Source organism: Ovis canadensis, chromosome 1, assembly GCF_042477335.2.
Source record: "Ovis canadensis isolate MfBH-ARS-UI-01 breed Bighorn chromosome 1, ARS-UI_OviCan_v2, whole genome shotgun sequence".
In the NCBI taxonomy this organism is placed as follows: domain Eukaryota; kingdom Metazoa; phylum Chordata; class Mammalia; order Artiodactyla; family Bovidae; genus Ovis; species Ovis canadensis.
In genome coordinates, this window is record NC_091245.1 from 24,945,039 (window position 1) to 24,963,835 (window position 18,797).

The 18,797-nt window shown below is 36.4% G+C and overlaps 2 protein-coding genes across 2 annotated transcripts in view; both read right to left on the bottom strand.

Moving 5' to 3' along the window:
* AGBL4 (AGBL carboxypeptidase 4) overlaps positions 1-18,797 on the bottom strand; it is a 1,455,026-nt gene that overhangs the window by 1,190,012 nt on the left and 246,217 nt on the right. The window lies entirely within an intron of this gene.
* On the bottom strand, positions 8,189-10,498 carry LOC138423347 (general transcription factor II-I-like). The gene has a single exon (XM_069559288.1). The coding sequence runs from the start codon at positions 10,468-10,470 to the stop codon at positions 8,881-8,883; it is 1,590 nt and encodes a 529-aa protein (XP_069415389.1). The 5' UTR covers positions 10,471-10,498; the 3' UTR covers positions 8,189-8,880.

Sequence of the window (18,797 nt, forward strand, 5' to 3'; positions counted from 1 at the left end):
TTTAAGATTGAACCAGCCTTGCAACATCAAAGTAAATTACTTGATCATGATATAAAATTTTTGTTGCCATGCTGTGCTGAGCTTAGTCACTCAGTTGTGTCCTATTCTTTGTGGCCCCATGGACTGTAGCCCACAGGCTTCTCTGTCCATGCAGATTCTCCAACAAGAATGCTAGAGTGGGTTGCCATGCCCTCCTCCAGGGGATCTTCCCAACCCAGGTATCGAACCCAGGTCTCTTGCACTGTAGGCAGATTTTTTACCATCTGAGCCACCAAGGAAACCCATGAATAGTAGAATGGATAGACTACCCCTTTCCCTTCTCCAGGGCATCTTCCCAACCCGGGGATCAAAGGCGGATTCTTTACCTGCTGAGCTATCAGGGCTATTGCTAAATTATCTTTTCTAATACATAGTTAATAATTTTTTCATCCATATTCATGTTGAATATGGGTTGTAGCTTTGTTTTGTATTGTTTTGATTCTTTGATCAGTTTTGGTATAACAGTAATACTGGTTCCATAAAATTAGATGGAAAGTGTTTTGTATTTTCTGGAAATGGTAGCACACAATTTATGTTAACTTTTTCACTTTCACTTTTTTAACATTTGATAGAATTAAGGATACAAAACTAATTACCTATCAGCTTAAAAGTATAGATGATGTTTTACTTTGGTTGAAAACATATATGATTATATAAAGATTGTGGATTACTGACTCTCACCAGTGACCATGTTAAAAAAGCTTGATCTACTGCTGAAAAGCTTAGCCCCTCCTCATTATTCAATTTACGTCATTGTCATCTTGTATTACAGATTTTTCAAAACTTTGGATTTTACCCAGCTATTCATTCATTCATCAGTTCAGTTCAGTTCAGTCCAGTCGCTCAGTCACGTCCGACTCTTTGCAACCCCATGAATCACAGCATGCCAGGCCTCCCTGTCCATCACCAACTCCTGGAGTTCACTCAAACTCACGTCCATCGAGTCAGTGATGCCATCCAGCCATCTCATCCTCTGTCGTCCCCTTCTCCTCCTGCCACCAATCCCTCCCAGCATCACAGTCTTTTCCAATGAGTCATCCCTTCGCATGAGGTGACCTACTAATTCATGCCAAAGCAAAGAGTAGGGCAGCATCAAATTCATAGGTGTGTGAAATTCTTAATAATATTTAATAAAGGCCCTTCATTTTCATTTTCCACACTAATTATGCAGCTGATCCAGTCTTAGGAAGATAGAGAGGACTCCAGTAGCACAGAAGGGGGATCTAATATAGTCAAGGGGCTCAGAAAATGTTTCTACATAAAAAAAGCTATGCTGAGTTTTAAAAGCTGCATCAAGTCATAGATTGATGTTCACTCTATATTTTCACTGACTAGCAGTTCTCTTTACCATTAATTTAGAATTTTACCTTATTATCTATTTACAGGCATAGTTCATTAGTTATAAAAGCCCCACATGTATTGTAAGTTAAAAGAGAAACATACACAGCCGGCCCCTTGGTTCAGGCATAATTCATGAAGAAAAGGCACTGGATAGAAGAAGTAAATAAGCCTGGGAGGAAAATATGATTACCTCAAAGAGCTGGGTCTAGATGTCAGAAAAGAGCCAGTACTAGAGTGTCACTGAAGAGATAATTGCTAAACACATTAATTTTATCAACATATCCATTCTTTAAAGTCAGGCATCATTTCAAGTGTTGAAGAAGCCAAGATAATAATAGTAATAAATAATGACAATAGTAATACATTAATATCTAAGAGTTATTGGTGCTTATTATATGCCAGTATTAGCACATTAAATCCTCACCATGCTCAATTTTACAGAAAAATAAATAAGAAATCAGGAAGTCTCAGTCTCTAATATAAAGTAGTTAATAATACAAGAGGGAAAGTGGCACATGAACCATCAATTACATCATGCAGTAGCCATGCTGTGCTAACATGAGCAATGAAAGCTCTTCCACACAGTCTGGAAGTAAGGAGAAGATTCTCAGAAGAGAGAAGATTTTATCTATATCATAAAAGATTTTTTAGATTGGAAAAGTGAGAATTAAGAGAAAGGTCTTCCATATAGAAGGGGCAGCATGAATAATAAATGAATCATAAAGGATTAATCTCAAATTTCTAGTTTAATTAATCAAGTAAACAGTGCTATAATAAACTGAAAATGACTGAAAGCTAATTCAGACTTTAGGGAAAGTTGTTGTTCAGTACTGCAATGGAGGAGTCTGACAGGCAGCTGAAAAGATGGATGAGGGTGAAACTAGAGTTCAAAATCAAAGCTACATGAGAATTTAGTTTGTCAATGTACAGAAGCTACAAGCAAGCTAGCTGAAACCCAAAGGTGAACGAAAAATAAAGCAGGTTCCAAGCCGTATGGGCCACTGCAGGCTTAAAAAGGAGCATAATAAGAGTTTCTAACATTTAGTCTGGTTAAACACTAAAGCTTTCCCTACACATTCAGAAAAATCAGCCTGTAAAAGTTTCAGTGCCCTTTCTCATGATTTTATGGCTTTTGTTCTGCCAAAGCAAGGCTTAGACTACTCATGAAACTTTGCATGAAGTTTAAATATCAATCTCTCATTCCTTTGGCACTAAATCAGCCAAACAACCCATAGCTTTAAGACTCATCTAGCCTAAGATGTTCTGTTTCTAGTACTCAGAGTTTCATTTGCATAAAGATCTTTTTCACTTTATACATCTGTGTTGTATTTATATTGCGATAGCAATATTTATATCACAATAAGTTTCCAGTCTAAATTTGGGTCTTTTTAAATTGTTAAGCACTTATAAACCACACACAAGTAGTTAAAAACAACAACATAAAATTCCTCAATGTGAAGCTTATAAGGGAGTTCTCTCTCATGAAGTAATCATGTCATATCACATCCTATAACACTGATGCTAGTACCCAGATGCTAGTGAAATATAACTACCCTATTCCACAGCTAACTTTACAATCTTAAGGAAATACAAAGATGTTTTACTTTGTATTAAGTGCCACTCTGATGTGACTTATTCTTTTTATCACTTATTTCACTATAAAATTGAAGCTTTGGGTTCATATCAAGTTTATGATACTTATTTGACTGAGGTGAGTTTTTCCTTTTCAAGGTTGTCTCTAAGGATCAGATCAAGTATTGTCTTTTCTTCATAGTCTTTCTTCATCTAGTCAACTAGAAGTAATAAACTTTTATAATACCTTACATATATTACTAGTACTAAACTTATTATTTCACATATTGGTTTAAAATTTCTTGTATACCTGATTCATCTTCATTTCTAGAGTGCATGCTCCATAAGTACAGAAAGAGACTGCCTTATGTAAATGCCTTTGGTTCACTGAAATGTTTGTTGAATAAATGAAACTACTCTCCCTAGCCACACTCTCATTTTTAATTAACCATTCAGTTATTTGTTTATCCAATAAAAAAACACTGCAACAATGTTCAACAATGGTTAGAAAATCATTTGAGCTGAACCGAAATGTAAAATTTAGCCAGTGAGTGTTAGGATCCAAAATGATAATTGAGTTTAGTAATAAAGCTTACCCTCCTTATAAAATTTATCACTAAACCAAATTCATATTCTGAATGCTTGTTTGCTTACCAGTTTATGTTTCTCTTACTAAAATGTATGCCATGCAATGCATTAGGACAGGATCTTTTTATTTTTGCAATTATATTTTTAGTGCTTAATATAGTGGTTAACATATACAGGTCTTTAATAAATACTTCTTGAAAAAATTTAAGAAATATTTTACAAAAGTAAACAATATGTTGGAAACTTTACTACATGTTTATTATTTAATTTAATTTCACATGAAACCAATAAATGTATTCATTCAATTTAAAACCACTGCTTTGAAGTAATAGTATTTAAATATGTAAAATGAAGCTCAGAGAGATTAAGTAACTAGCTGATAATCAACAACCAGTTAGTAATTAATAGCTTAAATTTAATTCAGAACTGTTTTGATTTCACTCTCCCTTACACATTGTAGTCTCCCAAGCAAAGCATTCATTGTAAATGTAGATAAGTTCAGTAGGAGAAAGTAGCTGAACTTATTTACTCCTGTCTCCAGTCTTTTGTAGCAGAATTGGGCATTAGGCACATTCAATCAACTGATCAAAATAATTTTTTCAATAAATTATTTATATCAAATACAAGGAAGGATAAGTTACATACCCTGAACCCTGACTTAAAGCTCAACATTCAGAAAATTAAGATCATGGCATCCAGTCCCATCACTTCCTGGCAAAAAGATGGGGAAACAGTGGAAACAGCGGATGACTTTATTTTATTTCCAAAATCACTGCAGATGGTGACTGCAGCCATGAAATTAAAAGATGCCTACTCCTTGGAAGAAAAGTTATGACCAGCCTAGACAGCATATTAAAAAGCAGAGACATTACTTTGGCAACAAAGGTCTGACTAGTCAAGGCTATGATTTTTCCAGCAGTCATGTATGGATGTGAGAGTTGGACCATAAAGAAAGCTGAGCACCGAAGAATTGATGCTTTTGAACTGTGGTGTTGGAGAAGACTCTTGAGAGTCCCTTGCACTGCAAAGAGATCCAACCAGTCCATCCTAAAGGAGATCAGTTCTGGGTGTTCATTGGTAGGACTGATGTTGAAGTTCAAACTCCAATACTATGGCAACCTGATGCGAAGAACTGACTCATTGGAAAAGACCCTGATGCTGGGAAGGATTGAAGACAGGAGGAGAAGGGGACGACAGAGGATGAGATGGTTGGATGGCATCACTGACTCAATGGATATGAGTTTGAGTAAACTCTGGGAGTTGGTGATGGACAGGGAGGCCTGGCGTGTTTCAGTCCATGGGGTTACAAAGAGTTGGACACAACTAGCAACTGAACTGAACACAGTTTTTTATTGAAACATTTTTTTAAACATGACAAAATAAATAGTTAGATCACCAAATGTTAAAATTTCAAGATTAATGTTTAACCTTTGAGAGAAAAGGGGTAAAAGAATAAAACAGAAAAGAAAATCCTACATATTTGGTTATTATCTATCTAGTACATATATAAACTAGTGTTTCACTGAATGAGACACATTTAACAATATAATATTTCCAAATGTTGAAGAGAAAATTCCTAATTTATATAAATTCACATTAGTTTATAAACTACAAATTACACATAATTTAGAAAAAGTTACTATAATCAACAGTTTCTGCTGGCACATAATAGGATATCAATTTGAAATGTAATTATTTTACATACTTATTAAAACATAATTGAGTAGAGTAATAGAATCAAAGATACAAGAGTAATCTTGGTACAAAATTAGGTTTGGACACTTATTTTTGAAAGTTAAAGGTTGCTTGCCGAAAGTCTTTATTTCGGACATTAACAAATAGGCAGCCAGCAAAGCTTCCAAGATATTTGCATTATAGGAGACAAAAATATGAATGAGAAACTGTAGTTAAATGAAAATTAGAGCACACCTTAGTGAAGATGCAAAAAAACTAGCATGAGGGTCAAGAAGCCTGAGCTACAAGCTCAGCTCCGCCATAAACTAGATGAAAGATCTTTTAATTTTTTTTCCTTTAATTTTTAATTATTTATTTATTTAAATTTTATTTATTTACTTTGCATTTTTGTATCGGTTTTGCCATACATTGACATGAATCCACCACGGGTGTACATGAGTTCCCAACCCTGAACCCCCCTCCCACTACCCTCCCCATATTATCTCTCTGGGTCAATCCAGTGCACCAGCCCCAAGCATCCTGTATCCTGTATCAAACCTAGACTAGCGATTCATTTCTTACATGATAGTATACATATTTCAATGCCATTCTCCCAAGTCTTCCCACCCTCTCCCTCTCCCACAGAGTCCAAAAGTCTGTGCTTTACATCTGTGTCTCTTTTGCTGCCTCACATATAGGGTTATCATTACCATCATTCTAAATTCCATATTTATGTGTTAGTATACTGTATTGGTGTTTTTCTTTCTTCCTCTGTATAATCGGCTCCAGTTTCATCCACCTCATTAGAACTGATTCAAATGTATTCTTTTTAATGGCTGCGTAATACTCCATAGTGTTAGCCATCCATATGTCTTCTTTGGAGAAATGTCTATTTAGTTCTTTGGCCCATTTTTTGATTGGGTCGCTTATTTTTCTGGAATTGAGCTGCATAAGTTGCTTGTATATTTTTAAGATTGAATCTGTAGATTGCTTTGGGTAGTATACTCATTTTCACTATAGTGATTTTTCCGATCCATGAACATGGTATATTTCTCCATCTATTAGTGCCCTCTTTGATTTCTTTCATCAGTGTTTTATAGTTTTCTGTATATAGGTCTTTAGTTTCTTTAGGTAGATATATTCCCAAGTATTTTATTCTTTTTGTTGCAATGGTGAATGGAATTGTTTCCTTAATTTCTTTTTCTACTTTCTCATTATTAGTATATAGGAATGCAAGGGATTTCTGTGTGTAGATGAAAGATCTTGAATGACTCATTTCTTCATTCTGAAATTCAGAATTTCTCAAAAAATTCTTTTTTATATAAAAGAAAATATATAAAGTTTAGAAGATAAAGAATGTAAAGGCATTCTAGGAAAAAATGGATATAGAAACTAAAAAGCAAAGTGAATACAACGTACTACGAGAATGTTAAGTTGGTTTAATGGTTGGATTGGTGACTTTCAGCTAGTTACATCTCTCCTATGAGTCTCATTTTTCTTACCTAAAAAAAAAAAAATTAAAAAACTTACTTCATAGTTTTACTGTATAGATTAGTAAATAAATAAATAAATGGAAATCTAACAAAGTCCCTTATACAACTATATTTTTTTAGTTAAAGAGAATCACTGTTACTCTAAGAATATAATTTTATATGATAATAAACATGCAGGATACAGATATGAGGAAATAGTCACTAAGGCCACTCTTAGCTCTGAAGTTTTATGATGCTAAGCTTTGCTTTAATAGCTGCAGAGGCATTTGAAAAAATTCAATATGTATTCAGGCTAAAAACTATAAATAAATTAAGACTGGAAAGAAGTGTCATCAATTTAATAAGAACATTTACCAAAACAAAAAGAAAAAGAAAAATCCTACAACCAACAACATTAACAGTGGTAAAAGACTAGATGCTTTCCCCTAAAACTGAGAATAAGGCAATCAGGTCCACACCTACCCCTTTAATTCAATACTGTATCATAGGTCATATCTGGTGTAACAAAATAAGAACAAAAGAAGAAAAATACAAATTCATTCAGACATAAATCATCTCTATTCCTAGACAACAAAATTGCCTATGGAAAAAATCTCAAATTGACAAATAAGCTACTAAAAATGTAATACATGAGTTCAGCAAGAATGCAAAATATAAAGTCAGTATCATATTACTATAGACTAACAGTGAACAATTAGCAACTTGAAAGTTTTAAAATAATATAATCTATAATAGCAATAAAGAGAAAGGAAATACTTAGGCATAAATACAACAAAATATATGTGATACATGAATGAGGAAAAAAATCCTAAAAACAAACAAAAAAATGATGAAAGTGATCAAACAAGATACAAATAAATGGAGAAATAGACATTGTTTCTGGATTGAAAGAAACAACAGCATTAAAAGTCAAGATGTCAAACTCTCCTGCATATGTAAAGATTCAACACAATTTCAATCAAAATCTGAACAAAATAGCAAGGTTTTTATTTATTTATTTATTTATTTTTTGGAAAGGCATGGATGGATTTTATTACCCTATATCTACAATTTAATTTGAGGTAAAATATAAGCAACACATAAAAATGCCTATTTCTGCTACCATGTAATATAATTCTCCATCGTGAATATTGTGATAAAGCTAATGAAAACTCTATGCCATCACATACTCTAGCTTTTTGTATAGCTGGTATTTTACATCTCTTACTGTTGGTGAAATCTCAACACACGTAAGATTCTCCTACAAATGGCACAGAATGTCAGAGGGTGCCTGGTCAGCTGACTGACCCCTCACTGCCCACACTGGGCCTCAGTGTCACTGGTTCAACCGCAGAGTAATGAAGGCAACGAAACCCCCCCCTCCCCAAGTTCTGAGCCGAGCTGGGGTGGTGTTCCAAAGAATTCCACACCACGACTGGGCTCATGGCAATGAGGCTCTAGTGTCGTTCAGCTCGCCCCAACACTCATACCTGACCTCAAACTTCTGGTACGCCATGCATTTTATTTGGATGAAAAGTAAATGTGGATGGAAGAGGTTCTCTGTGTTCCATCTATAAGCCACACGCGGAGATTACCGACCTCTTACTGGCTGTTAGCTGATCCTGATGGTTGTGTTTTAATGATGATAAAAAACATATGAACCATGATAGAGAGCTTAGGAAAAGGTTTAGTCAAATATACAGATACTAACTGTTCACTCAGTCATTAAGGAGAGCCGTGAACAAAAGGATCATTTAAATGATTTTCTCCAATAGAAAAACTAAAGAGCTGAACTATATCACAGGGGTTTTCTTCACTGCCGAAGCTGAGATGTTCCAGTAGGAGATATCTTCACTTGATTGAAAAGCAAACACCATCGCTGAAGGCTCTGCTGAATATGTAAAAAATCTGATGAGCTCCACCCCTGTTATTTTCCCTGTCGTTTTTTCCAGCACTGCTGTAAAATCCTTATAATACATTCCCAAGGAAACCAGCCATTCCGAATCTACAGTCACTCTGCTCTTTAATTCAATTCACAGAACTGCTGAAAAAGTAGACATTTCTATCTAAAAGTAGAAAAAAATGTTTGTATAGAAGGTATATCTGTTATACAAGTATTACACAGCCTGGGGCAGTAACAGGTCCAAAAAGCTCTTCTCACCCACTGATACTTTAAGCCTGGGAAGGACGAGTTCTACCACGTAGGGTCTGGTTCTTGTTTGATTTGGGAGTTTCCATCAGTCTCCTTTATTTCTTTGGTTGCAGGAACCTCCAATTGGGTTGGCTCAGCTGATTCTTGGATCACTGGGCTTTCTGACTCATTCTGATCAACCAACTGGTTATTAATCACAAGTCCTGGAAATGGTCTAATGACTGTGAATTTAATGAACTCAGCAGAATCTAAGATCCTTCTCATGGAGCTGATTTCCAGATAGCTGGGGGCTTTGAATGACACTCCGGGGGGCATGCCATCAACCACCACACAGCCAGGGTTAATTGTGATTTTCCTGTAGGGAACCTTCACGGGGAAACCCATCCCAATGGCTTCACCAAATTTCTGACTGAAGAGGTCATTAACTTGCTCTCTTAACTGTCGAGCTTTTTCAACCTTTGATAGTGTTTCATTATTATCGTCTGGAATTGTCACCTGAATGATGTTAAGGTCTTCAACACCTGATGCAGTAGTATTAACACTGGGTGATGAATTGATTTTTCTAGGAGGGCTCTTAGATGAGGAGGTGCTTTCCTTAATTGCAGTCTCAAACATTTCTGGCTCTTTAATGATGAACTTAATTTTGGCTTTGTTTCTGAGTATCTTCTCCAGCCTTGGAATGCCAAAAGTAGACGGTCGTCGGAATGGCACACCCTCGGGTAAGTCTTCCACATAAAAGTCTTCTGGGAAAGACTCTAACGCAAACAGCACTTTCACAGCTTGTTTAAGGCCAAGAGCTTCACCACATTTTTCACTGAAAAGATTTTCAACTTTCTGTTTTAGGTCTGTGATTTTGGTATTCCAGGCCTCAAAGGAAAACTCTCTCCCTCGAGGCTTGAAGGGAACATTAGAACCATTCGTCTGGGTAGGGGTTCGAACGGCTGAGGTTTGAGGATTGCTGTTATTAGGGCCTTCCACAGTGACCTCAATTTCAGGAACTTTCGAATTACTCCCAGGGCTTCGTGGCCTTTTCGTCGACTGCAAAGCTTTAGTGTTAATTTTACTAGTCATTCCAGGAGGCAAGTAGGAAATAACTAGTTCAGGTTTTTTAACAACAAACTTGATTTTATTACTTCCACAGACAATCCTTTCCAGTCTTGGAATTCCAAACCAGGTAGGGCTTCGAAAGGGAATTCCTTCTGGCAAGCCTACATAAAGGAACTCGGGGTTTGATTCAAACACCGGGTATGGTACTTTTACCGCCTCTGTGAGTCCAAGAGCTTGAGCAAATTTCAAATTAAAAATCTCTTCCACTTGCTTCCATAGCTTGGTAATTCTGACATTCCAATCTTCTTTGACTGGTGTATTCGTTCTGGGCTGAGTAACTTCAGTAGTGCTGTGCGTCAGAAGCTCTGGTCTTTTGATAACAAATTTAATTCGACTGCCCACTTGAATAATTTTTTCCAGCCTTGGGATCCCATACCACGAGGGACTTCTAAAAGGAATGTTTTCTGGCAGTCCTTCCATGTAGAGGTCATTAGGGTGTGCTTCAAATTTCTGGTAAGGTACAGCCTTAGCTTCTGTGCTCCCTAAGGCTTCAGCAAATTTTTTACAGAAAAGCTGATCTACCATCTTTCGTAACTTAGTGATTCTGCCATACCACTCTGAGTGCCAGCGGGGGGCGGGGGGAGGCGGCACAAATACAGACATATACATCAACTGAACAAAACAGAGAGCCCAGTAATAAATCCATTCACGTATGGTCAATTTGGGCTTCCATAGTGGCTCAGAGGGTAAAGACACTGCCTGCAATGTGGGAGACCCAGGTTTGGTCCCTGGGTTGGGAAGATACCATGGAGAAGGAAATGGCACCCCACTCCAGAACTCTTGCTGGACAATCCCATGGATGGAGGAGCCTGCTAGCCTACAGTCCATGGGGTTGCAAAAAGTTGGATGCGACTGAGCAACTTCACTTCACTTACTTTATGGTCAATTAGTAGCAGTGTTAGTTGCTCAGTTGTGCCCGACTCTTTGCAACCACATGGGCTGTGGTCCACCAGGTTCCTCTGTCCATGGGGTTCTCCAGGCAAGAATACTGGAGGGGGTTGCCATTTCCTTCTCAATTAATCTACTACAAATGAAGCTAGAATATACAATAGAGAAAACACAGTCTCTTTAATAAGAGGGACTAGGAAAACTGGCCAGTGCGATCTTAGAGAATGAATTTAGAAAATTTTCTCATACAAAATGCAAGAATAAACACAAAATAAATTAAAGACCTATATATAAGACTGGAAAACATATAACTCCCTGAAAAAAACACAGGCAGAATACTTTGGCTTATCATAGCAATATTTTTTTGGATCTCTCTCCTAAGGCCAAAAATGCAAGAACAGAAATCAAGAAATGGGACCAAATTAAACTTAAAAACTTATATACAACATATATAAGCAACATACACAACTCAATGTCAAAAAGATAATCAAAAAAAAAATGGGTTGAAGACCTGAAAAGACATTTTTCCAAAGAAGACATACCAAAGGCTAATAGACACATGAAAAGATGCTCAACATTACTAATAACTCAGACAGTAAAGCATCTGCCTACAATGCGGGTGACCCGGGTTCAATCTAATAACCAGGGAAATGCAAATCAAAACCACAGCAAGATTTCATCTCACATCTGTCAGAATGACTATCATCATAAAGACCAAAAATTACAGATGTTAGTGACAATGTGGAGAAAATGGAGCCCTAGTACATGCAGGTTGCTCAAAAAACTAAAAATAGAATTACCATATGACCCAGAAATCTAATTCCTTCATTATATAAGAATAAAACAAAAAACACTAATTCAAAAGATATATACACTTCAATGTTCAGTTCAGTCGCTCAGTCGTGTCTGACTCTTTGCGACCCCATGAATCACAGCACGCCAGGCCTCCCTGTCCATCACCAACTCCCAGAGTTCACTCAGACTCATGTCCATCGAGTCAGTGATACTATCCAGCCATCTCATCCTCGGTCGTCCCTTTCTCCTCCTGCCCCCAATCCCTCTCAGCATCAAAGTCTTTTCCAGTGAGTCAACTCTTCGCATGAGGTGGCCAAAGTACAGGAGTTTCAGCTTTAGCATCATTCCTTCCAAAGAAATCCCAGGGCTGATCTCCTTCAGAATGGACTGGTTGGATCACCCTGCAGTCCAAGGGACTCTCAAGAGTCTTCTCGAACACCACACTTCAAAAGCATCAATTCTTCAGCGCTCAGCTTTCTTCACAGTCCAACTCTCACATCCATACATGACCACAGGAAAAACCATAGCCTTGACTAGACGGACCTTAGTCGGCAAAGTAATGTCTCTGCTTTTGAATATGCTATCTAGGCTGGTCATAACTTTTCTTCCAAGGAGTAAGTGTCTTTTAATTTATTGGGTGCAGTCACCATCTGCAATGATTTTGGAGCCCAAAAATATAAAGTCTGACACTGTTTCCACTGTTTCTCCATCTATTTGCCATGAAGTGTTGGGACCAGATGCCATGATCTTCGTTTTCTGAATGTTGAGCTTTAAGCCAACTTTTTCACTCTCCTCTTTCACTTTCATCAAGAGGCTTCTTAGCTCCTCTTCACTTTCTGCCATAAGGGTGGTGTCATCTGCATATCTGAGGTTATTGATATTTCTCCTGGCAATCTTGATTCCAGCTTGTGTTTCTTCCAGTCTAGCATTTCTCATGATGTACTCTGCATATAAGTTAAATAAGCAGGGTTCACTTCAGCATTATTTACAACAGTCAATACATGGAAGCAACCTAAGTGGCCATCAACAGATGAATGGATAAAGAAGATGTGAAATATACATACAATGGAATATTCAGTTCAGTTCAGGTCAGTCGCTCAGTTGTATCTGACTCTTTGCGACCCCATGAATCACAGCACGCCAGGCCTCCCTGTCCATCACCAACTCCCAGAGTTCACTCAAACTCATGTACAATGAGTTGGCGATGCCATCCAGCCATCTCATCCTCTGTCATCCCCTTCTCCTCCTGCCCCCAAACCCTCCCAACATCAGGGTCTTTTCCAATGAGTCAACTCTTCACATGAGATGGCCAAAATATTGGAGTTTGAGCTTTAGCATCAGTCCTTCCAATGAACATCCAGGACTGATCTTTAAGATGGACTGGTTGGAAATCTTTCAGTCCAAGGGACTGTCAAGAGTCTTCTCCAACACCACAGTTCAAAAGCATCAATTCTTTGGTGCTCAGCTTTCTTCAAGTCCAACTCTCACATCCATACATGACCACAGTAAAAACCATAGCCTTGACTAGACGGACCTTTGTTGGCCAAATAATGTCTCTGCTTCTGAATATGCTATCTAGGTTGGTCATAACTTTCCTTCCAAGGAGTAAGCATCTTTTAATTTCATGGCTACAGTCACCATCTGCAGTGATTGTGGAGCCCAGAAACATAAAATCAGCCACTGTTTCCACTGTTTCCCTATCTATTTGCCATGAAGTGATGGGACCAGATGCCATGATCTTCATTTTCTGAATGTTGAGCTTTAAGCCAACTTTTTCACTCTCCTCTTTCACTTTCATCAAGAGGCTTTTTAGTTTCTCTTCACTTTCGGCTATAAGGGTGGTGTCTTCTGCATATCTGAGGTTATTGATGTTTCTCCCGACAATCCTGATTCCAGCTTGTGCTTCTTCCAGCCCAGCGTTTCTCATGATGCACTCTGCATATGAGTTAAATAAGCAGGGTGACAATTTACAGCCTTGACGTACTCCTTTTCCTATTTGGAACCAGTCTGTTGTTCCATGTCCAGTTCTAACTGTTGCTTCCTGAGCTGCATATAGGTTTCTCAAGAGGCAGGTCAGGTGGTCTGGTATTCACTCAGACACAAAAAACAAGGAATTTTCCCATCTGCTACAAGATGGACAGAACTGGAAAGTATTATGCTTAGTGAAATAAGTCAGACAGAGAAAGAGAAATAGTGTATGTTATCACTTATGTGTGGAACCTAAAAAATAAAACAAATGAATGAATATATCAAAACAGAAACAGACTCACAAATATAGAGAAGAAACTAGTAGTTACCAGTACAGAGATAGAATGGGGAGGGCAATTTAAGGGTAGGTGATTAGCAGGCACAAACTATTATGTATAAAATAAGTATCTTACAAGGATATATTATACAGTGAAAGGCATATAATAAATATTTTATAATAACTTTAAGTGGATAATCTATAAAAATATTGAATAACTATACTATACACTTAAAACTAACATAATATTGTAAATCAAGTATACTTCAATAAAAGATTTAAAAATAAATAAAAATGGATCATAAACCTAAATTTAAAATCTAAAACCATGAAACTTTTAGAAGAAAATATAGGAAATAATTTTGTTACCTTCAATAATACAAAATATTTTTAGAATTAACATCATTCAAATGCATGACTCATACAAGAAAAAAAATGATAAACGGCTTTACAAAAATTACCAATTTGTTCTGTGAAAGGTACTGCTAATGAAAAAAAAGTCAACCCTAGTGTGGGAAAAAAATATGTGCAAAACACATTATCTATTACTTATATCCAGAACATATAAGAAACTCTCAAAGCTTAATAATAATATAACAGAACAACTCAAATTAAAATATTAAAAATTTCTGAACAGATAACCTCATCAAAGAATACAAACAGACGGCAAGAAAAAAAAAGAAAACATTTTCAAAGTCAAACTAAAATCACAATGATACTCAACTACATATCTATTAGAATGGCTGGGACTAGGGCTCTCATAAATTGCTAATGGAAAGGCAAACTGATACAACCTCTTTGGCAAACAGTTTATTGGTTACTTATGAAGTTAAACACATACTTAACCATATGAACAAGCAGTGCTACCCCCAAGTACTTACACAAGTGAAATAAAAACTTATATTTATAAATACTAAAAAGTACAGAAATATTTATAGGAGCTTAATTCATAACTGCCAAAAATTGGAACCGTCAGCAAAACTCCTTCAGTAGATAAAAACACTATGGTAGCATTTGCCACTTTTTAAAAATATCTTATTTGTTTGTTTACTTCTACTTATTGTCTTTCCTTTTATAATAGAACACAAGCTTCCCCAAAATAGAAGAACCTTTTCTGTCTTACTCAATGCTGATCCTGAGCACACAGAAAAGTTTTTGACATGTCATCAGTACACCATAAATAGTTGTTGAGTATTAAAGGCAAGAGAAGTAACATTTATAGAGCAGTTTCTTTGTGTCAGGAAAAACTTCAATAGCTTTGTATATATTATATCAGTCAGGTAAGCAACTGAGTCACTGAGAGCATAAGATATCTTGCCAAAGTCACATAGTAAACAGCTGAATTAGAATACAAACCCTGGCAATCTGATTCCAAAGCTTGTACTTAATCCAAATTAGGAAATGATGAAGGGCATTATTGGAAAGAGATAGCAAGATGCAAGGAGGTGTGAAACAACACACTCTCTGTAGGAAATTATAAGAAGGCCAATAAGAATTCGTGGCAAGGCAGACTAAAAATAGGAGCCAGATCATGAAAAGGACCATATGCCAAGCTAAGAAGTTTGGACTTTAATAGGCAATAGGACCCTTGTTAAGAAGATTGGCAGTGGACTGGCAAGGTCAAATTCATAATATACATAGAATGCTCCAGCTGTAGTATGAAAGATGGACTTAAATAGCACAAGATTCTGGACAAAGCTACATGTTAAAAGAAAATTGCCATAATAAGTCAGGCAACATAAGATAACAGACTGAACTGGAATGATTGTAGCAGAGATAGACAAATTTAGGAAATTATTTTAAAGGTATTAAAACCAAGGGCAAATTTTATTTTGCCATCTATAAAATGAAGATAATAATAATACCAACTTTTCAGAGTTGTTGGGAAGATTACATTATAAACATTTACTACAATACTGGTACAGCATAAGTGATCAATAAAAACTGAAATAGTAATTACATAGTAGTTACATGTAGTAACTACTACATGTAATAGTAGTACATTCACTGGAATGTAGAGTTGGTAGAAGCAGAAAACTGAAATGGTAAGATAAAAAGTTCACTTTTCGCAGGATGCAGCATGCTTGGGGCTGGTGCATGGGGATGACCCAGAAAGATGTTATGGGGAGGGAGGTGGGAGGGGGGTTCATGTTTGGGAATGCATGTAAGAATTAAAGATTTTAAAATTTAAAAAATAAAAAACTAAAATAAAAAAAAATAAATAAAAAAATTAAAAAAAAGTTCACTTTTACAAATGATGAGTTTGAGAGACCCATGAGGCGGTGGTAAAATCCACTGAAAAGGCAGTGAAAACTAGGAGTTTTAATACCAGAAGAGATTTGAGAGTGTAGATAGATTTGAGAATATGGAAAAAAATGTAAGATGTAATGGTATGAGATGGAATCATATAAAAAAAAGGATTTTATAGCTGAGAAACCCATGAAGGAGGATCAGAAGAAATGAGCAAGCAGATGCAAGGATAACCAAAAAAGAGAAATACCAGGAGAGCCAAGGTAACAATTTCCAACCACAAACTGTTATATCAAATGCAAGATAAATTAAGATAATGAGTGTAATATGTTATTGAATTTAGCAAAATGAAAATTACTTATGACTATCACAGTAGTGAAATGCATATTTAATAAATACTACTAAGTATACTACCAGCTAAGTTTATATTTGAATGCTATCATTTTAAATTATGATACTAGTGCCTGGATTAACTGATATAATGAATAAATACACTAACATTCAGTTCAGTTCAGTTCAGTTGCTCAGTCATGTCCAACTCTTTGCGACCCCATGAATTGTAGCACGCCAGGCCTCCCTGTCCATCACCAACTCTCGGAGTTCACTCACACTCATGTCTATCAAGTCGGTGATGCCATCCAGCCATCTCATCCTCTGTCGTCCCCTTCTCCTCCTGCCCTCAATCCCTCCCAGCATCAGAGTCTTTTCCAATGAGTCAACTCTTCACATGAGGTGGCCAAAATACTAGAGTTTCAGCTTTAGCATCATTCCTTCCAAAGAACAACCCAAGACTGATCTCCTTTAGAATGGACTGGTTGGATCTCCTTGCAGTCATAAACACACAAATGCACTGGTATATGTATATCATGATTATACATATACATATAATTACATATACAATTATAAACAATTTCAAGTATACTTTTTAAACTTAGTAACAAGTTCCAAACTGTGGTGTTGGAAAAGACTCTTGAGAGTAATTATTTTTAAGACTTTTTTTTTTAATGTGGACCCCTTTTAAAAAGTCAATATTGAATTTGTTTCAATATTGCTTCTGTTTTATGTTTTGGTTTTTTGGCTCCAGGGCATGTGGGATCTTAGCTCCCCAAACAGGGGTCAAACCCACATTCCCTGCATTGAAAGGCAAAGTCTTAACTCCTGGACCTCCTAGGAAATCCTAGCTTAGCTATTTTTTTGACCTTTTGCTTTTCTACATGAATTTAGAATTAGCTTGTCAAGTTCTATGAAAAATAAATTGAGGAGGAAGAAAATGATTGAAATTGTATTAAAGGGTGATTTGGGGAGAACAGACATCTTTATAATATTAAGCTTTCACTTCTGAAAACATAGTTTGAATCTCATTTTATCAGATTATCCCTTTACTATCTCTCTTACTGATGTTATCTTTGTATTCCTCTGTCATCCCTTCTCATTTTTCAAGGACTATTGTTCACACCTCACTGACATTTCTCCAATATATACAGAGACAATCTTTGCACTTAACACCTTGGCACTTTGAATTCTTCCTCTCCAATATTTTACACATAATAACTTCATTATATATTCATTATATATTTCTAGCTGTCCCCATAGTCATACTCTACACCTTGATATTTCCAATAGTTACAATAATTGCAATTCCTTCCATTTTCTTTCACTCATCCTATTATCTAACGACGATCTCTTTGTAGCTTTTTCACTGAGATACACTAAGCACAGACTTCACAAGAATATTTTATGAAGAATCTCTCTCTTTTCTTTGCTTGCATGTATCCTGGACTTTCTATTATTTTGTGGTCTGTATTGCTGAAAAGAAAACACAGTCATGGTCTGCTTCAAGCCACAATGGATTATGTGGTATTAAATTTACCCTCTCGCCACAAACAACTATAATTTTGGGCCAAAAAATATAAAACATATTTTTTAGACAGTGGACAGCAGATAATTCATGACTGATCCCTGAGAAGGGGAAATAAAGTAAGGCCTTTGATCACTAAAGATTTCTTTCTTAAGGCACATTCTGAACTATGATGCAAGGCAAAGGAACTCATACAAAATGTGGATATCTCACTGAGTTAAATAGAAATTGGAGTTCACAAAACTGGGTTGGTGATGATATGACTGGAATTATAGAACACAGAGCACCAGAGAAGACAAAACTATGCACAAAAAAACCTCAAAAACCAACACAGGGTTCAACTTGATTCTTTGGGCTGAATGCAAAGCTATACATATATACATAAGGTAAGACTCCATTAAAATAGGCAAAGGACAATTACTAGAACGTGGTAGAACAATTCCAAGAACTCAGACAGAGCTAGCAGACATTGAAACTCAAACAAATCCTAACACTTTACTGGAGACTCCAGAAGTATCACACCTTAGTAGCAGGATTAAACTAAAGCCACAGCTCTCTAGACCTACCTGAGCAACACTTAAAAGCAACCCTTGATATTCACAATGGAGTAAATGGATCCATATCTGACTAACAACTAGAAAACCAAATAAAATATTTGAAATAGACGTTTTCAGACACTGGACAATTAGCATCACAAAGATGGGATCCATAACAGAAGGGAAACAAATGAGATAATTCCTATGATCACTCTGGCTTTCAAGACACAGCAATGGGAGATGTTCTCACTGTAACCAGATAGATTAGAAAGACTCCTTC

What these genes read in the sequence shown, in the direction of transcription:
- LOC138423347 (XM_069559288.1), bottom strand. Translation starts at nt 10,470, where the DNA reads ATGGTAGATCAGCTTTTCTGTAAAAAATTTGCTGAAGCCTTAGGGAGC.